General features: G+C 43.7%; 1 protein-coding gene across 2 annotated transcripts in view; it reads right to left on the bottom strand.

Annotated features, from left to right (window-relative positions):
* coro1ca (coronin, actin binding protein, 1Ca) overlaps positions 1–26,040 on the bottom strand; it is a 210,963-nt gene that overhangs the window by 55,329 nt on the left and 129,594 nt on the right. For both annotated transcript variants that reach the window (XM_084323731.1, XM_084323730.1), the window contains exon 4: positions 11,874–12,003. In XM_084323731.1, coding sequence (XP_084179857.1) covers positions 11,874–12,003 — 130 coding nt within the window. The remainder of the gene's footprint in view (positions 1–11,873; positions 12,004–26,040) is intronic.

Genomic DNA, 26,040 nt, shown 5'->3' with positions numbered 1-26,040 from the left:
GCTATTTTTACCATTATGGTTGTCTTATGTTGGGGCCAGGGCTCAGGTGGTTTTCGACCGATATCTTTATTGAATTTTATTTTTATTATTATTTGTGTTTATTGGACTAGTGGGGGTTTACTCAGGGGTTTATCTAGAGGGGGGTTAGAGTGGGGAGCGTCTTATTGGATCCATGTCTATAGTGGGAAGTGATAGGAAGATGACCATCCTCAGTGGATGGGGCATAGGGTGGGGATTGGAGAGTGGGTATAGGGGGGCTTATAATAGGACGGGTGGGTTAGGGTTTAGAGTAGAAGGAGGGGGGGTTGTAGCTGGGGTGGTATTTTTATGTGTTTTATGTACTGTTGTCTTATATGTGTGTAATTGTTCCTCCTCTGAACTCCTGGAATTGACCGTCTGGGCCCGCCTGGATCAGCGCCTCTGTACTCAGCCTGGCTGCACTGGTATGTTCTCTACGCATTTAGACGAGCTCGACCATGGCTAAATTGAATATTTTAATTTGGAACGCAGGAGGGCTTAACGCCCCACACAAGCGTGCCAGTGTCCTTTGGCTATTGAAGAGGAGAAATATTGACCTTGCTCTCCTTAGTGAGACGCATTTATTGGTAGGTGACGTGTCAAGACTGGCAAATCGGCAATATCACGTTATCTCCTCATCCTCAGCCGATGATAAGACGAAAGGAGTAGTCATAGTTACAAGACGTAACCTTGATATCAAAGTCTTGGATGTATGGTCGGACACGGAGGGAAGGATTACTATAGCAAAAGTTGAATTCTTGCATAGGAAGATGGCTATAATAGCATTGTATGCTCCTAACACATTTGATTCAGCGTTCTATAATACAATCACGAAGAATATGTTGGAACTTAATGGATACGCTCTCATTGTGGGTGGCGATTTGAATGCGTGCTGGGATGCGGAGATGGATAGGTCCGGGCCCTCTGAAACGAACGACCAAAAACGGGCCTCTAAGGCCCTTAGGATGTGGGCCAAGGACACGGGGCTCACAGACCTTTGGCGCTTATCCAACCCCACCCTCAAAGATTACTCTCACATGTCAGCCAGACACAAAAGCTTCTCTCGAATTGACTATGCATTCGCGTCCCCTAATATGTTTGATAGTTTCGATGTCTCATTGGTTCCCTTGGCTCTCTCAGACCACAAGGGGATTTTCCTTACGGCAACCTTTGGCAGGCTCTCCGCAAGAGCTCCCAGATGGCGTTTTAATTCGACCTTGCTAAAGAACGATGACTTCTGTTCTGAGTTCAGGAGTAAACTAGCTGAATTTTTGCAGATCAACGTTGGCACAGTAGAAGACCCTAGGGTCCTGTGGAACGCATTGAAAGGATTTGTCAGGGGTCATGTCACTATTTGCCTCCAATTTGCGAAAATCCCGGTCAAAAAAGCTTAGAAGGACTGGAATCATTATATGCGGACCTATACGCATCCTTGCAAACTAACTATAATGAACGACTAAACACACAACGTAAGATAGTCAAAAAAGAAATAAACTCCATACTTAAACAACAGTCTGAGTTCTTGATACATAGGACAAGACAAAATTACTATTTTCACGGCTCCAGACCTAGCCATCTATTGGCAATGAAAATACGCTCAAATGATCATTTCTCGGATATCCCCTCGATTAGGACGAGCCAGGGTGCAGTCACTACTGATTCGAAAAAGATCAATGACACTTTTAAAGAGTTTTACTCACAGTTATATAGCTCAGAGGGTAATCTTGATGACTCTAAATTTGAATCGTTCATTGGCGGGCTTGAGATACCCCACATTTCTGAGGAAGAGGCCAAGGAACTGGGGAGACCGATTACTCTCGTGGAATTGAGGGAGACGATTGTTGATATGCAGAGGGGTAAGGCACCAGGCTGGGATGGTATTCCACCCGAAGTGTATTTAGCTTTCTGGGACCAACTGGGTCCATTGATGCTCGATATGATCAATTACGCTATCGAACAAGGGGAGTTCTCAAGAGATGTCAATATGGCGTTGATTTCTTTACTTCTCAAGAAGGACAAAGATCCCAATGATTGTGGTAGCTATAGACCCTTGAGTCTTCTCGGGGCCGATTTAAAAGTGTTTGCCAAGGTGCTGGCCCGTCGCCTGCAGAGATTTATGTCTGTATTGGTACACTGCGATCAAACTGGTTTTATCCCGGGGCGTCTGGCTGCAGATAATCTTAGGAGGCTGTTGCATGTAATCGATAACAGTAAAGACAATACAACTCCATCCACAGTTCTGTCTTTGGATGCCATGAAGGCGTTTGACAGACTTGAGTGGTCATACCTGTGGAAGGTACTTGAGGTCATGGGTCTTGGGAAGAGTTTTATTCATATGATTAAAGTCCTGTATGCCTCGCCGTCTGCGATGATACTGACAGGCAAAAACTGTTCCACACTCTTTCCAGTCTCCAGATCTTCTAGACAGGGTTGTCCTCTGAGCCCAGGACTGTTCGCGCTCTCCCTCGAACCTTTGGCCCAATTTATTAGGCAATCGGAGGACATCGTCCCCATAATGGTCAATAATACTCCACACAAAATTGCTCTCTATGCGGATGACCTGCTGATTTTCATGGACGACCCCTCCCGGTCGGCCACAAAATTATTGAGGATAATCGACGACTTTGGTAAATTGTCAGGCTTTAAGATTAACTGGAACAAATCAGCCTGCCTACCTCTTAATGAACTGGCCAAGGCGGTACGACTACCAGCTGATATCCCCATAGTAGAACATTTTAAATACTTGGGCATAGAGATATTCCCCACGCTGAACCAAACTACTAAGTACAACTTCACGGGTACTTATCATAAAATACGCCAGGATCTAGACAGGTGGTCGTCCCTTCCTAACTCCTTATAAGCCTGGGCTTCCATAATCAAAATGAACATCCTGCCTAGGATAAATTTTATTAGCTCAATGCTCCCCCTGCCCCCTCCAATAGACCACTGGCGCAAGGTACAATCGATGGTGTCTAAGTTTATCTGGAATAACAAACGCCCGAGAATCAAAAGGGCTACTACTCAACGTAGAAAACAAGATGGGGGCCTCGCAATCCCTGATTTTAAACTTTATTTCTGGTCCTTTTCACTGAGACCTCTGATGTGCTGGCTAGACCCTGTAGAGGCTGTATCGTGGCGCTCCTTAGAAGCGGCGGCGGTATCTCCGCTAAGATTGCAGGATGTAGTGTACTCCACTGTCTCTATTTCGAAATGCCGGCTGAGGTATGGACCGATCATAACTCACGTGATCCAAACGTGGCGTAATGTACAGAGGTCGTGTGGGGTTAAATGCCCATGGCACCTGGACTCTCCAATTTTTAATAACCAGCAATTACTTGTTGGACACAAGCCGGTTAATATTCCTCAATGGCAAAGGAGGGGAGTGCATACTCTGGAGGATATTTATGATAAAAACGGCCTCCGTGCGTTTCAGGACTTAAGAGAATTTTATGATCTTCCCGGCGAGTCCTTCTTTCTTTACCTTCAACTAAGGTCAGCACTGAGGGCGCATGGCGTACCGTGGGCTCAGGCCTTGCACCCACACCCCTTCCTCAGGCTCATAGTGGACAGGACGACATCCAGAGGGTTTGTCTCCGACTTTTATACGCTCTTAATTCAATCCACGTATAAAAATTTATCATTGGATACAGTCTGGCGTGTGGATATCCCGGAGTTGGACCCCGAGTTTGACTGGGATGATGTTTGGGCAAATGTGGCATTATCTTCCCGCAACCCCAATCACCAGCAAATTAATTTTAATTATATTCATAGGACCTATCTTACACCTAGGAAGCTATATGCTATGGGACTGATAACCGACTCTCGGTGCACTTTGTGCTCTCAAAAGGCCACTGGCACTTATATGCATATGTATTGGGATTGCCCACCAGTGGCCCGCTTCTGGAGGTCAATAACGGACAAACTTTCAGATCTGTGTGGCTTAACTATCCCATTCACAGCTGTTACGCTACTCCTGAACGATATAACGACACTACCCGCGTCCGTACAACTGAAAAGGGTTGTCCTAGCGGGCGTCACAGCAGCGAAGAAGCTAATAGCAATGAGATGGAAGGAGCCTGAGAAGCTTACAATGATTAACTGGTCCCTAACTCTATTGGATGTGATTTATCTTGAGATATAAGATAAGATAAGATATTCCTTTATTGATCCCCTTGGGGAACAACGGCCCGGGTGATCGGGGTAGGGCAGGCTGGAATTGACCTGTGGTTCGCAGCAGCTGAGAAGGTAAAGACCGCAGTGTGCGGCTGAGCGGGGTTGGGGCGCTTGATCGGGGGGGTCCGGCGGTCTCTGGGGAGGGGGAGGAGGAAATGTCTTGTCTGTCTTGGTTTTTGTCTTGTCCTTCTTAACTTTGACTGGGGGGATTTTAGGGGGGGTTGGTATTTAGCTATTCTGCGCTATATGTCAATTCACATGCCATCTCCCCAAGGGACTAATATTGGCAGACTGATTGACCTGTCAACCAACTTGGAGGAAGAATTTCTTTCTTCTTACACGTTACCTTCTGCGAGTTTGGCAGTCTTGAACATGTGTAAGGGACCTAGGCTAGCTACAGTAAATCTGCGGCAACACTCTCATAAACAATCTTTTAAGTCACTCCACTTTGTAAAGGTGGGGAAAGGTTGCCATGTTTTGAGGACCCTTTTTGTTATTGAAGTAGCCATCTATATTTGATAGGTTGGACGCTGTTTCTTTTTCTTTTTGTCTTATAATTTATTATTCTGTATTATTATTGTTTGTTATTCTCCTGTGAAGTTATGTTTTTTGTTACTGTGGTTATTGTGTTGTCCTGTTTCATGTAATTAATAATAAAAAAAATTTGATAAAAAAAAAAAAATTGAATACTAAACTGCCAGTCGCATGTAAATAAATAAAATAAATAAATAATAATAACATTGATATGAGGTTAACTGAAAACATATGACCTTTTTTGTGATTTTTGACGAATGTGGCTGCAGTGCGATACAAGCCAATAAATGGGTATTACAAATCACAAGCCAATGCCTATTGGTACAACCTTTAACAGAAAATACAAGACACAATTAACTTGTTAATTGTAAGCATTTTAAGCCTGCTTTGACGTGGTAATAATAATATGTACAACATTGCATCATTAATATCCATACTTCATTTGAAATTTGTCTCATTTCAGCCTACTGTATTTATATTCTAATGGTATTCTGAAACATACACATGTCAGAGAGGGGTACGGGAAGCGGTCTTCAGAGCAGCTCCTCAAAACGGTTCACGCTGGTTTCAAGTTTCTTTAATAGTTGTCATAGTAAAATACAGAATATTTTTCCATGAAATGCTTTTTTATGTATGGGCTCCTGAGAGTGTGCTAGATAAAATAGATAAAAAGTATAAAATAGACAAAGTCAAGAGTACGTAAACAAAAAGTGTTCAGTCAATCAATATACATAATTATATACAATATACTGTACAGAGTAAAAAAAAAAAAAAAAAGTAACAGTGAGGTACAATGCAGCAATGGGATCAGGTACAACTTAGGGTAAGTGCAATGAGGTATGAGTTGTAGTGCAAATCTCTTTGTTAATAAATATAAAGTGTGTTAAAATGAGTAGAGTGGGTGTTACGGTGAGTGTTTATTTAAAGTGAGTGTGTGCGTGTGGATGTGTGTGCTGTGAGTGTAGATGATGGGTTGTTAAATAGTGTCATTGTCGTTGAGCATCCTGATGGCCTGGGGATAGAAGCTCCTTCTGAGTCTCTCTGTACTGGCCAGACTGGCCATGGTGAATATGTTTCTATGTGCAAAACAACAGTTGCTTTGTGTTATATATAAGAAATATGTCAACAACAAGGATTTGTCATTACTGGATCTTGTAAATGAGTCACAGTGGAACATTAATATGTTTTTCCAGTGTTTTACTTAACTGTACCACTGCACAGAAAATAGCCATTTTCTTTCAAACGTGGTTACCAATGGTTCCGTGCAAGGCCTCAATTTTCATCTACTCTCGAAAACTCTGCTTATATCCAATGGCTCTGCGGAAATGTCAATTAAATGGACCTATCTCCCAATGCTCCCAAAATATTTCTCCAGAGAATAGATCTCCCATCTGCATAACGTTGAACACGCTCATAATAATCTTCAGAAATGACACATGAAAATGCTAAAAAGGTGAAGTTTTGCCATTTCCACCTAGGTGAAGCATGCTTAGTAGAAGCCAATCCAAAGTCAGCCTTAAGCAACGGTAACCTCTACCATCTCATGAGAACCACTTCCTTGTGAAAGCCAAGTGTAATGAACAGCAGGCCAACACAATGAGACCCCGCCATGCGGGTTCCTTTAAACAGACTAGTGATGTGTGTTGACGTGTCAATGAAGAGAACACGGTCTGTCTGGAGCCAAGTCTGACTGCAGAGGACAGATTAATGTCTTTTGGGGGATTCTGTTTGTTATTTCAGCAATAGAACACAAGAGGGCAGTGTGTTATGGTGAATATTATATATGGGTGGGGGGAGTGAGAGGAAGCAGGGGGAAGATATCTACACAGACGGATGTTGGTAATACTAGCACTTATACAACGGCTTGTGTGAATACTCAAATTAATAATACAAATTAATAATACAAAAATAAAAGCATTTGCATTGTAAACAAGACAATTTCATTTACAGGGTATCTGCAGGTTTCAACAAATTAAATGTAAGTATTTTTAATACCACTTAGAGCTAAATTGAATACCAATTTCACGACCATACTAGCAAAAAATAAATAAAAACACAGCGACACTGGACTGGTGGCTGCACTTGTGCGCCAATTAAAATCTTTGCACGTTCCACACAAGCTCTCGCCAGGCGCACAGAGCTCTGGTAGCCCCGCAAAAAACAACAACTCTAATACAAAATAATTTCATATATTTAATATTATTTCATCTACCGACAGCCGGGCTGCTGCCCAAAAGATTTAATACCTGTGCAAATGAATTTAAGACGTTTTAATACCCTGCAGTTACCCCGATTTAAAAGATATAAATATATATCTACCTTGTTGTATTCAATGTGTTCGTATTACTGGTTAGTAAAAAGTTAGTTTAACCTCTTAAGCCCGATCGGCCCGGTACGAGATTTATGTCACGTCATATATAGATCAATACAAGATTCAAGAGGTTTATTTGTCACATACATACAGTCCAGGGCATACAGTTAAATGCGGTCCGTATTAAGTAATGTTGAGTTTCTTTTTCACATGTAGACAGGAGTAAACACCCTAACCCTATCAAAACAGCAGTCAACGTGTATATTTTCAGCACTACGTTTGTTTACGAATGATTTTAAGTGTTATTAGCTAAATATGAATTATAAAAATCTCTGCGCATTGCACCGGAAAACTGAGGATTTAGACACGAGGACAGGAAGCTGTCATGAAATCATTGTAGTCCTAAGAAAGAGGAGACCCAGGGCTTTCAATGGATGTCTAATTTTTTTTAAACACTAAACATTTTTCATATAATTTTTCGGACGTGATTTTCACAGGTCGAACAAACCTGAACGTTATTGCCATAAAATACAACATATATTGTTTCTTTACCTTTCTGTGAACGTCTAGGAAAAGAACGCATTGCAATCCGGTAAAAAATGCTATGGACATTAATTATACAAAAGTAACTGTACTTACAGTAGATTTAATTCACAGTATTTGCTGTCCTGTAACGTGCGCCTGGTGGTACTAAATCCAGATTTAACTCTGCCATTGGCAAGAGGAGATTTGGCCCGATCCATAGATGTATGACTTGGCCATAATAAGGTAATTTATAGGCCTAATATTCTATATTCATATTTCAAATTGCATGTGTCTGGATGGCAAAATTCAGTACCGTATCTACAAAAAAACCTGTAAATCATCTGTCCTTTGTTCATTTGCTTAGATTCTTATAGTACACTTGATCTCAAGAAGGTGCTGAATGAGCTCAGTGGCAATTGTTCCCTCTAGGTCAATGTTTTCATGGTGTTATTCACCGTCTAAGATGGGGAAAAAATTATAATTTATATTCTCCTTTGGTTCATTATGATTTACTCAAGCATAGTAACAGACACAATATTTCTGACACTGGGAATACATTCCCTGAGTTCCATAGATGTCCCTAGATACAAACCAATAACATGCAAATGTACCTTGTAGAAGTGGAGCAATCTTCCATTTACTTGGGTATGTACTTTTAGGTCTGGAAATATGGGCTTAATAAGGCTTAAGAGGTTAATATGTCTCAAAGAAAAACGTTTTCCCCCCACACACCTAACAGTTATGAACTCCAACACAATGAACTAAATCTATATACATGAGCCAGTTTATCAAACTGTTATCAGGAGGCACAAATACCACATTTTCACTGCCAATACCACTTCTGAGTACTCGACTTTAAAACGATAAAGAGAGCCCACCCATTCGTTTTAGCGTCCGACTTAGACCAATAGCTTGAGGTTACTGGACAGAAAGTATTGAGAGAGAATCCACTTTAGAGAAATCTCATTAGAGAGATCTAGCATCTTTCCGTGTCATGAAATGGAGGAAATCAAGTGGCTGTGCTTCGATTTCTGACATGGCACACATGGCTCTTGGTCTCCCCATATACTGTAGCGATACTACATTTCAAGCCAGGTATCAGCTTGCTGGTTCCTGGCTGTATATGTATCGCTACGCTTTGCTAGCTTCATATCACAGCCGAACAAATTAACATAGACTGAAATTAACTTTAGATCTCCCGGGCGACGGTATGTCATGTCATTTTATTTTACTTACTCAGAATATATTACCTAAACATAAAATCTGGTGCCACTTACTTGTCAAACACTTAACCCTGAAGTTGTTGAAATGGTTCAACTTCTCAAAATGTAAACGGAGAGTCTGTCTGTTTACTGGGCACTGCCACGATGAATCAAATGGTAAATGGCTGCATTTTATATAGCAGCTTTTATCCAAAGCGCTTTACAATTTTGTTCCTCACATTTTACCCATTCACTCACACATTCACACACAGACAGGGGTTAAGTGTCTTGTTCAAGGACACTTCGACATGCTGCCCGGGAGGAGCGGGAATCTAACCGGGAACCTCCGGATTTCCAGACGACTGCTCTACCTCCCGAGCCAATGTCTCCCCCAAATGTGACTTGGGAGTGAAAATAAGGATTTTTTTACGCTCTAATCAAGACGTCAGCCCCCAGAAAACAGACAATATTTACATTTAGCTGATCGACGTATAAATTGTGAACAACAAGTCAGCAGGAGGAGTAAATCTCTGGCAGCTAACATTGTTTGTCAAATAGTAGTAGTATAGACATATTAGCATGATAGGTAGTAGTATGGTATTTATATAGCGCTTTTATCCAAAGCGCTTTACAACTTGTGCCTCACATTCGCTCACACACCGACGGTGGAGGCAACCATGGAAGCTGCCGACCTGTTCAAGGACACATCGACACGCTTCCCGGGAATCGAACAGAGAACCTTCCGATTACCAGACGACTGCTTTACCTCCCTGAGCCACCGTCGCCCCCAGTGTATAGTAGCATAGTAGTAAGGTACATAATAGTAAATAGACTGATCTTTTTTGGAGACTTTTTTTTCTTGAGACAAGACTCTCCATTGATATTTTGGACCATTTCAACAACTTCAGAATAAATTGCATGCCTACTATGTGATGACGGGGGCTGGGTGCGTGTAGGGTTGCATGATACACCGACACCAGAAGAGTATCGCAATACCCAGGCATTAAAAACGGTCCAATACTCTTCTCTCTTAATTAGTATTGATACTTTTAGAATAATAACAACCTGATGCTGTATTTCCTATGAGTTGAGTGGATGTGTGACCGGGGGGGACTGTGTGTGAGAGAGAGAGCGCACGCTCTTGCGTAGTGGGCAGGTGTCAACCGCGTCGGCACTGTTTATAAACAATTTGACCTGTTCCGTCATCTAATATTATATTCCATTATTTTTCCTTTAAAATTTTAGTTTTTTCCCGCTGTAGTATCGTTATAGAACCGGTATCGTGATACTTAACCCTTTCACTGCCGCACTACCAAACGGTTAACCCCTTTCACTGCGACAATACACAGAAGGTTAATAACCCTTTCACTGCCACAGGACATACACGGGTAACCGTCGGTAGTGTGATAGTAAAGGGTTAACCTTCTTTTGTATTTTATTTTTTTATTATTTTTTAAACAAACACATAAACAAACATGACAACACACGATAAGATATACAAGCATTAATTGTCAGGGCACATCCAATGAGATCACATTTTAGTTAATTGTCTTATATAAGATATACCCCTAATACCTGTTATCTAAAAAACCTACACACATATGCTCCAGCTCGAACCCCCCCCTCCCGGACCCCACCTTGAGAAGTACCTCCACTATCCCTCGCACCTAACCAGACACTACCATTATAAGCTAGCTTTTATTCTCTCCACCACTTCTTTTTTTTTATCCACTTTTTCTCCCATTTTTCTATATTTTCTCCCATCCCAATTTCGTATCATCCAATTCAACCCTCCCCTGTCACGAACGCTGTTTCTTGCCTCCCACAAGCCGGCTGCAATGTGGACTAAGTCATACATAGCACAAGTCCCCTCCGGTACTTGAGGTAACAGCAGTCGCATCTTTTCACCTGCGCAGCTCGATCTCTCAGTGTCGAGGAGTAACGCGTGGGAGGCTCACGCTGCCCCCGACACTTCCTGATTCTACTGCGCAGGCGCACCAACCGACTTGTAGGAGTCGCTTGTTCACAACGTTCGATCCCCACCCTTCAGTTTTCCCTCCCCGTAATACGGCCAATGTGTATTACTGCGGACGACCAGCTAAACTGAAAACAATGTGGAGAGCTGGATTCGAACACGCGAATCCTAGCGTCTCCACACTGGTGGCGAGTGCCTTGCCCACTACACCACCTAGCCGCCCTCAATTCTCTCCACCACTTCTAACCACATTGACATTTTGGATTCATTGAGACCCAGAATTCTTGCTGTAGATATTTCTTGGTAAATTACATCGAGATATGTAAGAAACCAAACTTTACGGCACATTTTTTCCGGTTGAAACCAGCGTGATGCGATCAGCTTTTTAGCTACTGTGATACCCGATAAAACCAATCTCTTTAGCTGTGGATTCACTGCAAATTCAAAAACATCATTCAATAGTAATACCGAGGGGTGTACAGGTATATTCCAAGATACGAGTTTTGATATTTGTTGGGTCACATCTTTCCAGAATGCCTTAACTGGTGAGCAGTCCCAATACATGTGCATAAATGTCCCTTCGTCCCCATTTGTACATTGGGAGCATTTGGAGTCTTGTTTAAGCCCCATTCGGCACAGTCTTATAGGAGTCAAGTATGTCCTGTGAATATAGTTAAGATTGATTTGTTGATGATCCGGGTTCCTTGATGTAAGTCGGACGTTTGCCCAGGCTCCTTGCCAATCAAAGTCATTTTCCAGGTCTGGTATATCCCTCCTCCAGACAGAGTCTAGTTGGAGGGTTTCATACGAGGACGTTAGTAATTGATGATAAAATTCTGAAACAAAACCTCTCGATGTAAGGGTTAACCTTCTGTAGTGTGGCAGTGAAAGGGTTGTTAAGCTAGTATCGGTATCAAAGTAAAAATGTTGGTATCGTGACACTAGGTGTGAGTGAGTGAGTGAGTGAGTGAGTGAGTGAGTGAGTGAGTGAGTGAGTGAGTGAGTGAGTGAGTGAGTGAGTGAGTGAGTGAGTGAGTGAGTGAGTGAGTGAGTGAGTGAGTGAGTGAGTGCGCGCGCGCGCGTGCGTGTGCGTGCATGCATGTGTATGTGTGAGGAGAGAGGTGTGTGAGCTCACCTGCGCTGAGGAGGACGTTGCGTGCTGTCGGGTGCCACTTGATGATGCCCACCCGCTTGGAGTGACCCTCCAGCACCACCACCGGCTCGAACAGGGAGGCGACCAGGCCGTTCTCTGGGATCTGCCATACCTGTTCAGAGATACAAGATACAAGAGTTTTATTTGTCACGGCATACAGGTATATAGTGAAATGCGGGGGGTCTCACCCGCAACGATGTGCATAATACAAGTAATAATATTAAGAGTCCAACCAATAGAGCGACATAGTGCAATAAACAAGTAAACAAAGTAGGCATATCGGTATCTGTACATGAGCTATTTACAGAGCATGGTAGAACATGCTAGGTCCTGTGGCAGTGCAGTACACTGTTAGCTACGGATGAGGCATTGGGTCTTTATGTACACTGCTATACAATGCTATATTATACTCTCAAGCTATACTATTCTTAAAGTGACCTTTCCTTCTGTAAAGTGTCCATAGTGTGAGCGTGTGCAGCATGAGTGTGTGTGTGTGCTCATGTTAAAGTGGCTGCTAGTGTGTGAGTGTGTACAGTGTGTGTGTTGTGTGTGTGCTCATGTGTGCTTGTGCGTGGAGAGTTCAGTGTTCAAGGCTCTGATGGCCTGGGGGAAGAAGCTGAGCCTAAAGGCCTCTACATGCTACAGCAACTTCAAAGCAACTGCAACACAACATCGGCGCGATTTCAGCGCGGTTGTTTTAGAGGGTCTTGTAGACTGTGTTGCTTGGACGTTGCGTACATGTCCCCAGAATCTAATCTGAACAACCGTTGCGTTGATATTGCGTAGCAGTGATTGGTTGGTTAGCGAATGGGGGCGGGCTGTCATAGAATAATATTAGTCCCGCAGAGAATAATATCCTCCATTGTTGAAGCCAGCGTCACATAGCTCGCCTTTTTCTGAAAACCCAAGCACATATTGTTCCATAGCATACGCCTTCAGTTGATCATGACAAATCCTCTTACCTTGCCGATTAAAAAGCCTCCATAATTTAGTAAATAAAGATGTAGCCAGCCAGCTAGCATTGGGTCTATTCAAAATGCTATCCACATTAGCTAACCAAGTAAATACAATGGTATCCGTCCTGAGGTAACGTTAAATACAACGTTTGCTAGTCGAAATGACTGGACACACACAGGGACAAATTAAACATCAATCAAGTAATTTATTCCAATAGGTAGTTTGAGCTGCATGTGAGCCGAGGTCCTCTCCATTGGAAACTAATGATGTTACGGTAACGTTAGCTCGAAAAGCACAGAAAGTCAAGCTGCTAGCAACAGACACTATAACACTTCCGGTCGGGGGTTTTCAAAATAAAAGAGCGACGTCTAAAATCACCGGAAATACGTTTATTTTGTACATTATCCAAAGTTAACACGAACCTAAACTAACTTTAGATTAGTTTAGGTTCGTGTAACGCTAGATATTGTAAAAAATAAACGTATTTACGGTGCTTTTAGACTCGCTCTTTTATTTTGAAACCCCCCGCCCGGAAGTAAAAATTATACTTATTTTTCTGCTTTTATCAATGGGTTGGTTGAGAAGGGAAGCGTCATCTATCTAGGGAACCTAGCTACATACGGGGTACAATGTTACATAGGCTGCGCGTTGATTTTGCAGAAGCATAAAGGTAGAGTGTCTGCAACACCGTTGCTTTGTCGATGTTGTGTCGAAGTTGCTTTGAATTTGCTGTAGCATGCAGAGGCCTTAAGTCTCTCTGTCCTCATTACTGGTGCTCGCAGGCGTTTGCCTGACCGCAGCAGCATGAACAGGCTGTTGTTGGGGTGGTGAGGGTCTTTCATTATCCTGCAGGCTCTGGATTTGCACCTCTTGTTGTATAGGACCTGCAGGGTTGGTAGTGCAATACCCGTGGTACGCTCGGCTGAGAGCACCACTCTCTGTAGGGCCTTCTTGTCCTGTGCCATGCTGTTGCCATACCAGGCAGTGATGTTTCCAGTCAAGATGCTCTCTAAAGCTCCGGAGTAGAAGGACTGGAGTTAGGGGTGGACGGTATGGTCTAAAATTTATATCATGGTATAATTTGAAGCATAGACGGTAACGGTATATATCACGGTATCAGTGTTTCCGTTAGAATATTTTTTTTTGCCTGATAGGCAGGCTATATAAAGAATGACATCCTCAAGGCATGTAGATTTATAATATTTTAACTTAAAACTAGGCTACTTTTGCGTATAAAGTCATAATATTCCAAATAAAATAAGTCCCGAGTCCGTGCTGCTCCCATTGCAAACAGCCGGGCTGGATGCTGGATTTTGCTAGAAGCATATGTAGCTGCAGAGCCGCAGAGCCAGCGGCGCTTTCAGGTCTGGTCACAGCTTTCAGCCGTTGGGTGGGGGGGCGCTGTTGAGCGGACCTGAAAGCGCCGCTGGCTCTGCGGCTCTGCAGCTGCATGCTATTCGCAAATCCACTGCTGCCGCCGTCCTCCCGGCTCCCGCTGCAGCCATCGTTATCATAACACTACACGCATATCATAATGTTTACAGCAAACTGTAGTTGATCACCAGGTATGTTTTATTAACGTAGAATAATTCATATAAGAAAAACGATAGGGACATCTCTTACCTTTCTCCACTGGTTAAAAATGCCAGGAACTGAAATTGAAACTTGCTGTGCGCCGCGGTGATATGTGTTTATTATGAAATGACAATTGCGTGTTGACACGCCCACTGCGCGAAGCCTCCTAAATAACTTTTTCCAGTTTGCACATATCTATTATCTATGACTAATTCTATCTATTTTTAGGGGCAAATGCGATTGAAATAGTCGCGCTGTGGTTACATGACGTCATTTTTCACGGTTACACGGTATAGTCAAAATCCATACCGTAGAGCACATTAATACCGTTTATACCGTATACCGTTTATACCGTCCACCCCTAACTGGAGTATCTTCCCAGATACTCTGAACTTCCTTAACTGTCTCAGGTGGTAGAGGCGCTGCTTCGCCTTTTTTTTTTTACGACTGAGTCTATGTGTGTTGTCCATGTCAGGTCCTCTGAGATGTGGACCCCCAGGTACTTGAAGCTGCTCACCCTGTCCACAGTAGCCCCGTTTATCCTCAGTGGTGTGTGTGTCTCCTGCTGTCTCCTCCTAAAATCCACAATCAGCTCCTTGGTTTTACCAATGTTCAGGAGCAGGCTGTTGTCCTGGCACCAGCGTTCCAGTACCTCAACCTCCTCCCGGTAGGCCTTCTCGTCGTTGTCCGAGATCAGCCCCACCACCACTGTGTCGTCCGCAAACTTCACTATGGAGTTGGAGCTGAACTTGGCCACACAGTCGTGTGTGTATAGTGAGTACAGCAGGGGGCTCAGAACACATCCCTGGGGGGACCCGATGCTCAGGGTGATGGAGGTCTGACCCCCCACCCTGACCGCCTGGGGCCTTTCGCTCAGAAAGTCCAGTATCCAGGCGCTCAGAGCGGAGCTCAGACCCAGCTCGATCAGCTTGTCCACCAGTCTGGTGGGGACTATGGTGTTGAACGCTGAGCTTTGACACAGGGGAGGAAATTAGGCCACTTTACTCGCCAAATGCGAGTATTTTTTACGTTTGGCGAGTAATTCATGAAGAGCACTCGCCAGTCTGGCGAGTACTAGTAATTACAAAACAAAAAAATCATTCTGCAATCTGCTGATTCGCTCACTGGCACAAGCCGAACTCTGACTCCCCCCTTGATTCCTCCCATTTGCGCCTCAATCCAACCATAACCAATGAACATCATCGTTGTACAGATGCGCTCTAAGCTCCTCCAATGAACACTCATTTTCTAGAAGATGCCGCCCATCTAGGGGAAGTGGACAGATCACTGCTCGCGGACCTACAGACTCCTGCCACCGGCTTGACAACGTAGACAAACTAGACAAAAACACATCAGTGGATGAAAATAATTGCATGTAGAGTCGTCGCTTTCGGATATCAGTGCGGTCTGACATGGGGGCGAACAACAGCATGCGACGCGTCTCCTTCGAGTCGGATGAGAATGACAAGTCAACCAGCATTAGCTGGCTAGCTACCTAGCATGTAACAAGCTATCATAACGCGCGTTCAACATAGTGGACGACTATACTGAGCGGCTTTGCTTAAATGCAGCCGAGTGACATTTTATTATTACCGGGTTTCCCCCCATATCACCACTCAATCAATCAATCAATCAATCGCCCATATGCCCTTCACAACGGTGATGTTGTCATACTTGGCATTCAGAACACACCTGCTGAACCCCTAGCGTTGTCGATTCGGTTCCAATGTATTGTCATCTTACAGCACAAGTACAGTACAACCAGAATACATTTGGCATACAACCAGAGTGCAAATGTAACAAGTCAAGTTGTTTTATTTAGCTATTACATTACAGTGAAATGCTTGGTTCTTTCACTGCCCAACTCAGTCCAACCTAGACCAGTCCAACCTAGACCAGTCCAACCTAGTCCAGTCCAGCCCAGCATCTTTCACTGCCTAGTTCAGCCCAACCCAGTCCAGAATAGTTCCCTCTTTCATGTTAATATGTGATATCCTAATATTTTGAAGAGTAGAGACAGTGTGATTAATACATGTTGTATGCTAATATTGTGAAGAGTAGAGACTGTTATTAATGTTTTATGCTAATAAATATTTTAAAGAGTAGAGACACAGTGTGATTTTTACTATGATTGAAAATCAATTTAGACAAAGACATACAAAGAAGTAATTATCACAATTAGCAATTTTTTTTGGCTGGTAAAAAATCAGTTTGTCTGGTAAAAAAAATCAGATACTCGCCAGTTGGCTGGTAAGCCAAAAAGTTAGTTTCCTCCCCTGGTAGTCAATGAACAACAGTCTCACATAGCCCCCCTTCTGTCGGTCCAGGTGAGAGAGGGTGCTGTGCAGTACTTGGGAGACCGCATCATCAGTGGACCTGTTTGGCCTGTATGCAAATTGCATAGGGTCCATATCACTGGGGAGGGAGGCACAAATGTGATCCTTGACCAGTCTCTCGAAACATTTCATGGCCACAGAGGTGAGTGCCACCGGTCTGTAGTCATTGAGACCTGTTGGGGAGGGTTTCTTTGGTACAGGGATGATGGTAGACATATTGAAGCAGGCAGGGACCACTGATTCCGCCAGGGATCGATTAAATATGGCAGTGAACACAGGGGCTAGCTGGTTGGCACAGGACTTAAGTATGCGTCCTGTTATACCATCTGGGCCAGCAGCTTTTCTGGTGTTCACCTGCATAAATGCTCTTCTCACACTGTGTACCGACAACGAGAGAGCGTCCCCGCCTCCCTGCGGCGGGGACATGGGATCAAAGGTCAGGGGTAAAAAACAAACAGGGAGGCGACCAGGCCGTTCTCGGGGATCTGCCATACCTAGTGTTCAGAGACATGGGGTCAAAGGTCAGGGGTCAAACAGGGAGGCGACCAGGCCGTTCTCTGGGATCTGCCATACCTAGTGTTCAGAGACACATGGCAAAGGTCAGGGGTCAAACAGGGAGGCGACCAGGCCGTTCTCGGGGATCTGCCATACCTATAGGGAGGTGTAGTGGTTACGTCATTGCTGTTTTTCGTGTTCCACCCTAAATCGTCTCGTTTAAAACAAATAAAGCATTAACATTTGCATGGTGTACTACCTTTCTGTGTTTATTCATCCACAATCTATAGCTCAACGTGAAAATATTCGCAATTAAATCATAAAAAAATTTATAAAAGATATAAAATTGCTTAAACAATAATGTTAGTGATAGAAGGGAACTCATTTTGTGCAAAAATGGAAAGCTTTTCAATTTCCATGCGGCAGAATTGTTACAATAGCCGATAATCCATTTTCCCAATGATAAATCCCTATACAGGTGGAACAACCAGTGACGTCAGACTACACCTCCCTATTCAGAGACATGGCAAAGGTCAGGGGTAAAAAACGGGCAGCGCATCATAAACACGCCCACGTAACCGACCGACTGTTTCACTGAATGAGACATGGGCTATAATATGGACTGGACTACTTAGTCTTCAAGTACGTTATCGATAAAGGATCCAATAAGACTTGGGTATTTCTATGATTTCTATAATTTCTGGTTATCAGTACTGATGTTAACACTTTCGCGGCCACTGGGATGAGTCTAATTAATGTCAAGAGGACCGGGAAATGTAAACAGACGTGGGGCTGTTTGTAGAGCTAAATCTATACTTTATAGCAGGGCTATTCAACTGGCGGCCCGCGGGCCAGATCCGGCCCGCCAAGCAATTTGGACCGGCCCGCGGAAGATTACATGATAATAAAAAATATTTTTTTTTTACTTTTCTTTTCATGTCAACGTTCACACGCACAATATACGCTTACCTAGCATTTGCATCACTGTTTGCGGGTAGCCCTCACTTCCTATGAACCCGCTTGCCATTGCCCAGTCAAAGAAGTGCAATCTCTCATTAGATGTGTGTATGTAGGCTAGGCCTGTCTGCCCCCCACCCCCCCTGATGTTTGAGAGTTAAGAGTGGACAATAAGTGCTAATAAGATGCTGTGATTTGCTGTTGTTGCACAGACATGAAGCACTTTTTCATAAGCTCAGCTGCACTATAAATGTGTTTTTTGTTCAAGTGTTGATGTTAGAATGTTCAGATGCACATCATGCACTTGTGGTTGCGTGTTGTGTCAAGTGTACATATATTCATAGCACGGGGAGGCGCCGTGGCAGTCCGGCCCCTGGCCCCTTGGGTTTCTGACAATGTGGCCCCCTGAACAATTTGGTTGAATAGCCCTGCTTTATAGTATTGCTATCTGTCCATTCTCATTGTGAATTGAGACCATAAACCGTCCCTTCAAAATGGCTTAAAGAAAAAAAAAACATCAATACGTTCTCATTTTATAGCGCCGTGAATATAAGCGTTATACCGGATTTGGTCTAGTATATGCACGGTGGTGTAGTGGTTAACACTGTCGCCTCACAGCAAGAAGGTCCAGGGTTCGATTCCCGCTTGGGGACCAGGTTTCCATGATGCCAGGTACCCAGGTGGGGTATCTCCCAGGCCTTTCTGTGTGGAGTTTGCATGTTCTCCCCGTGCTCGCAAGGGTTGCCCCTCCGATAAGATAAACCCAATGGAAAAACATGCACAACAACAGATCGCTAACGCTGTGGCGTCCCTGACGAAGACGGACAGGAGCACTTGGATTGGTCCCCTGGCGCGGCTCACGTTGACGCCCGTCTGCTCCCGGCTGCCCTTGGGGGGGAAAGGACGATGGGATGGGTTAATCGCAGAGACGAATCGCATCGGTGATCCTACAGAGACAATGCATGCGTGTGTGTTCCGGTGTGTGTGTGTGTTGAGGATAATTGCATGCCAATTAAAGACCTCTGAGCAGGTCCTGCATTTTATATATCCTGGAAGCCGAGATAATGGGCTAATAGCTAATAACGTTAAATCCAATGGCATTTCGGTTATAGATACGCTCCAGTTAAAACTCAAACTGCATATGCATGAAAGGGGGAGGGGGGGCGGGGGACGTCGTTTCTGATTATTGATCACCAATAACCGCGTTAGCCTCATTAGCCTCATAGGCCGAACGCCTGGATGGCTATCAAAACAAGGCCCGATCGGGATGTACTTTACGTGAAAAAGATCTTACCATGGTCCAGTGGGATCCCCCCGGGCATTTCCCCGTTATCGATCGGCATCTGGTAGATCGATATGTCCATTGGCTGATGATAAATCCCCTTATTGCATGGTGAAATCTGCGATGCAAAACGTAATCCAAGCTACAGGCTACACATCTAGAATCCTGCTAACTGAAATCTCCATTGAAAGTAAAAAAAAAAAAAAATACTGATCCGTTCAGCCACAGGGCACACTGCATTATCGCGATAGCGCCCCTAAGAGGATCTGGCCGGTATTGCACCTTCTCGAATTCATAGAGTAGGGTAAATCTGCAGTGCCGCTCGGCGACCTTGAATAGGTTATTAAAATGGAATAAAAGCAATACTTGCCACGGATTTATCCGTGCTTCTGTCCACAACGGGTGGAATCGAAACACGGAGATATACGTCCTTGGGCGCCATTGTGTTAAGGGTTAAATAGGAATAAAAAGCTATGGAGCAGCTTCAAAAAGAATTTAATTATATGGTATGTGTTTCTAAGATAAGAAAATATATTCCTTTATTAATCCACTTAAGTCAGGCATCATAGCAGCATGGGGGGGGGGGGGATACAGGTATGGGCATGGTAATAGTAGAAAGACATAAATATAGGCAATATAATTATAGTAAAGATAAAAAATAAGCAGTGTAAACAATATAATTAATTAACTCTGAATATAAGCATAATGCACAAGTAAGCAGTGTGATCAAAGGTGCAGATGAGGGTCTGTATGCCCCATCAGTTGTATTATATGTTACAATAAATATGGTCAATAGCAATTAGAATCTGAATATAGTGTATACTATGAGTAAGTAAAGTATACACAGGTGCAGTATACATAAGGTACCCTAACTGGCATGATATACGTCATATGCTATATGTTGTAGCAGGTTAGGTGGTACTAATGGAAAGTACAAAAAAAAATATTAAACCATTTTGAACAATGCCATCATCACACACACACACACTGCTCTCATTACTTAACACTTCCAACAGAAAACCTGAAGGGGGCAGAAGAGACCAAGAAGTCAGTGGAAATTCAAGATTTGGTGACAGAGAACCAATAGAGCTAAACCTGTGCAACCCAGGTATTGTGACTACCGCAGAAAAATGTACAATGCTTTTCATTTTCCAAGTAAAGTCGTAGGTTTTAATATAGCTATGAAAACAAGGAGGTCCGTAGCTTTGACAGGTGACCTACAATGAGGCCATTCATTGTGAACCCGTACTGTAATAGTCCACTATTGATAGCCACACGCAGTGGTTAATAAGGAAATCCTAATCTAAACTAAAGTATTGCTCAACAGGGTCTATTCAACATGGGACATTTCGTGAGTAATATCACAGATTGTGAAGAGAGGAACCATTCATGGTTCCACTTCTGCAAACATGCACATACATGAAACACTATCTATTCAGGGTTGAACAAGGAAGTCAAGAGCCATGGATGCACACTGAAATACTGGCCGCTATGAAAACCAGAGACAAAAAATGCTCTGAACTTCATAAAAGTCAGACAAAGCTTTCCAAAAGCTCAAACAGTGAACTCCAAGCCCACGTGGTTGAACTAAAAATTCAAAGAAACAGACTAAGAAATGACGTAAACACCATGATCAAAACCGCAAAAAGAAATTTCATCAACGACAAAACTGAGGAAAACAAAAACAAACCCCGCGAACTTTGGAAATTACTCAATAATCAACTAGGGTGCAGTAAAAAACGGAAAACCAGATTCTCAAACATAAACATAAAGACGGACAACACGCTCATCACAGACAAGCTGGATGTAGCCAATTACTTAAACATCTTCTTCACAAACATAGCCACAACACTGGTAAACAAACTACCCTCCCACTCAGGGCATTATGGGGTAGAACACATAGTAGCATACTACAAAAACCTAGGGGTCCACAAAGACGACTTCAAACTTGAAATGGTAACAACCGATGAGGTACTCAAAAAATTGAGCGCCCTCCAACCTAACAAGGCCACTGGCCATGACAACATCCCCTCCAAATTCCTCAGAGACGCAGCAGCCGCCATCACCCCAGTCATCACACACATAATAAACCTCTCTATAAAACAGGGACACGTCCCCAAGGACTTCAAAATTGCGAGTGACCTCTCTGCACAAAAAGGGCAGCAAATTAGACCCAGGGAACTACCGCCCTGTTTCTATTCTTACCTCCATCTTGAAAGTCATGGAGAAAATAGTCTACGAACAGCTCGAAAAGTACCTGGCGAAAAAAAATCGAATCTACGAATTCCAATCTGGCTTCAGAACGTCCCACTCCACTGACACATGCCTCCTCTATTTGAACGACCACATCAAACAAGAGGTGGACGCGGGCAAATACTGCGGCATGGTCATGCTGGACCTACAAAAGGCCTTCGACACTGTCAATCACTCCATTCTGATTGACAAGCTAAAAGCAATTGGTTTTGATAGTTTATCAGTGAGCTGGATGCAATCCTACCTGGAGGGGAGAGAACAGATGGTAGAGGTAAACGGTACTCTATCCCCCCCCCCCTCACAGTGAGCTGTGGTGTTCCACAAGGAAGCATACTAGGACCGCTACTCTTCCTAATTTATGCAAATTACATGTCGTCAGCCTGTGACTGCAACTTGTTCCTGTTTGCGGACGACTCAGCCCTGCTGGTCTCTGACAAGAACAAATTGCAGGTTGAAAAAACCCTCAGCTCGGAACTAGGCAAAATCTGCATATGGCTCGCTGATAACAAACTATCATTACACATGGGAAAAACAGAGTCCATTCTCTTCAGCTCAAATAACAACCTCAGCAAGACCGACGGCTTCTCAGTTACAGTGGGTGACAATATTGTCACAAGGAAAGACGAAATTACCTACCTGGGTTCCATCCTAGAGGCAAATCTTTCCTGTGACAAAATGGCATCCAATGTAATAAAAAAAGTCAACCAACGAACTAGATTCTTGTACCGGATCTCCTCTGGTAAACAAGAATACCCTGGCAGGAGCACTCATTCAAGGGTACTACGACTATGCGTGCACCTCATGGTACCAAAGCACCTCAAAGGCGCTTAAAACAAGATTACAAACATCACAAAACAAACTGGTCAGACTACTACTTGACCTTACCCCCAGAACCCACCTCACCCCTGCCCACTTTGACAACCTAGGATGGCTTAGAGTAGACGACAGAGTACAGCAACTTGCAATGGGCCTGGTCTACAAGATACACTATACGACTAAGGTACCCATGTACATGTCAAAATACTTCCCAACGGTCAGTGAATACCACAACCACTACACCAGAGGAAGCTCAACAAATCATGTTAAACCCAGATTCGGCTCAAACAAGGGACTAAACACGTTTCGCAATTATGCCACATCAATGTGGAACGCCCTACCCAAAGCTGTAAAGGAATGTGAATCCCTACCCACATTCAAAACCGCTCTTAAAGAGCACCTACGGGAGGCTGCAATTCGAAACTGGCCACCGTAAATGCCCAAAACCCCCACCACCTCCTAATAGACAGTCTCCTCCCCACCGCATGTATATATTCCCTCCCCGCCGTATGTATATTTCTCTCCCACCCACCCACCCCCTCCTAATGTACAGTCCGCTCCCCATCATATGTATATACTCTGTCAGGATCTAGGGGTAACAGTACTGTATATTTGAATACCGTTTATGTCACAAATGTATCAGTACTAAATACCTATATGTCCCTATGCCATAAATGTCATGTATGTTGTGTATGTCATAAATGTCTATATTAATTGAAAATGGGGGACCCTGATGTAAACAAGACAAATGTCTTTCTCAGGTCTGCATCCCCTTAACAATTGTGTGTATTGAGCCGTACTGTATTGTACCCATTCTGCAATCTGTTAAATAAAGTTTTCATTCATTCATTCATCCTTCAGGTGGGGAAGTCATAGAGCCAGATCCAAGTGTACAGCAAGCCTTCCTTCCCTGGGGATTTGATTTTGATTGAAGTTTATTCCAAATATGCAACATAACAAACAAACATCAAGTACATATAGCCTTAAGCTGTTCAAATAATAAATGTATATCCAACATTTAAAACGAAAACAAAAAACAAACAAAAAAGTCAAACAAAATGTTTTCTTTTCTTTTTAACACTTTGGTTGCCTAAGGTTAAATTAATGATATACCATAGATTGCCAGCGCTATTTGTCTATGGAGAAAGTCCCCTTCTTTGCAGGGCTATAACTTTTTAAATTCTATTGCTACATTGCCATTATTAGGGCCCATTCAAAGTCCTATATGTATTGTTCATTGTGTAGCAACGTTAAACTTTTTCATTCACATATTCATAGTAAAGTATGGTCTAATGTATAAGTATGTTTTCATCTCTTTCTGCAGCTTTCTCCAGAACGTGATATATAGCCCCAAATGCATTATATTGATGATGAAATACAGTTTGATGGCAATCAGCGCGATATAAAAAATTCCAACTAGACGTACTTCTAGAAGTTACTACACGTCATCTGATGTTGACCGGATGGGCGAGGGGGCGTTTATAATTCCGTGGGCAGCGTTATACCAATCATCTAATGTGGGTCAAATGTTGATAATATCAGTTATTATCGAAGACGGTAACGTTACACGCTGAAACTCACCCCAGTCTCCGCGCGCCGTTGGGCGATCATCGTCGAGTAGAAATTTTATCATTATGGGATATATTATTACCCGGTCCATCTCCAGCTTGTATAATGGTATATACGTCCAAATCATGTTGTTTATCGAGTTATTGGCAATCGATCGCTATGTAGAGTGACGAGCTAGAGTCACGGGACATGTACCGAGTGGCCGGAAGCAATACGGACGTCTAGCAAAACCTCTAGTGCGCTTCCTGTTAAGCGCTTGCGCCGATCGGCCACCAGATGGCGCTCCTGAACCGCCAGAGAGCTCAGTGGGTCCTGCTGGTGAATCTCAGGCCAGCGGAGGGACATTATGAATCCGATCGCAGATTTTTGAAATATTGATATAAAGACGACGTACAGCGTCCCCCGGCAACTTTAGCATGGCCAGCAAAGACGTCTAAAGACGCCCCCTGGCAGTCAAAGTGTTAAGGATAAGGACTTATTATTATCTCTGTTCATGGCGTCTCTTCTGTTGTCTATTGTTCATGTTTGTTTAGTTGGTTTGGCTTTGTTTGTTCTGTGTATGTGGGCTAATGTGTTGGTTAGGTCATTAGTCAACCAAGAGTTACTCCCAGGTTACACAAGGGGAAAACAGGAACGTTGTATTTTCGAATGATTTAGTTTGCCGTCAGCACATCTCGGGTATTATGCACTATGTTTAAAGAGACCTTTCAGCTAGATTACATGTGGGAAACATGACTTTACACATTTGTCGATTAAATTAATTAGGCTAGTTGACAAAATCCTATGGACAGGACAGCCGTAGCTCAGCATTCAATACCATAGTCCCATCCAAACTCATAGCCAAGCTCAGGGACCTGGGCTTGAACTATGACCTCTGCCAGTGGGTCTTGGACTTCCTGACGGGCAGACCCCAGGTGGTGAGAGCAGGCAACTGCTCCTCCTCATCCATCACTCTCAACATAGGGGCCCCCCAGGGCTGTGTTCTGAGTCCCCTCCTCTACTCCCTGTACAAACATGACTGTGTGGCACAGCGGAACAACAACACAATCATCAAATTTGCTGAAGACACAGTAGTGGTGGGCCTGATCTCTGCAAACGACGAGAGGGCCTACCTGGAAGAGGTCCTAGCGGGATGGTGTCAAGAGAACAGCCTCTCCCTGAACGTCAGCAAAACAAAGGAGATGATTGTGGACTTTAGGAGGTTGGGGGCCAGGGACTACAGCCCCCTCAGCATCGACGGGGCACCGGTTGAGAGAGTGAACAGTTTTAAGTACCTCGCAGTCCACATATCCGAGGACTTGACATGGACCACACACATTGACAGTGTTGTGAAGAAGGCTCGGCAACGCCTCTACTTCCTCAGGCGCCTAAGGAAGTTCCAAGTCAGTCAGAAGATCCTTAAGAACTTCTACTTAGGGATGCCCCGATCGATCGGCCACCGATCGTTATCGGCCGATAATTAGTATAAATATGTGATCGGGGAATTCCGATAATTAGTCATATTCGCCGATCGCGGAACCTGATCAAGTGGATATCTCACTCGCTTGTCTCAGACGCACAGGACCTGCAAACTGCTCCTCCTCCCTAGCCCCGCCCGTACCCGTGTAGAGTTTGTAAACACAGAGGAGGCGGACCTCCTCTGCTGAGTCTAGATAGTGCATTCGACCTGAGCTAACGTTAGCTACCTAGCTATCGTTACTGTTTAAACAAAATTACCCAGTCAACTATTCACTTTTAGTAGGCATTGTCTAACGGTATTTAGCCGGCTAGCTACCGATAGCTCCTGATATCAACAAATGCTCCAGCAAGTCTTGTAGTGCATGTTGATACCTCCGTTAGCTCGCGTTAGCTGACGTTAATTCACTGTTCAAAACGAAATGTCCGATTGAACTAAATAGTTGTCTGTGTG

This window comes from Notolepis coatsorum (genome assembly GCF_963971535.1).
Source record: "Notolepis coatsorum genome assembly, chromosome: 10".
NCBI classification, from domain to species: Eukaryota; Metazoa; Chordata; class Actinopteri; order Aulopiformes; family Paralepididae; genus Notolepis; species Notolepis coatsorum.
The sequence above is the reverse complement of the archived record's forward strand: the minus strand, read 5'-3'. Positions and strand labels throughout refer to the sequence as shown.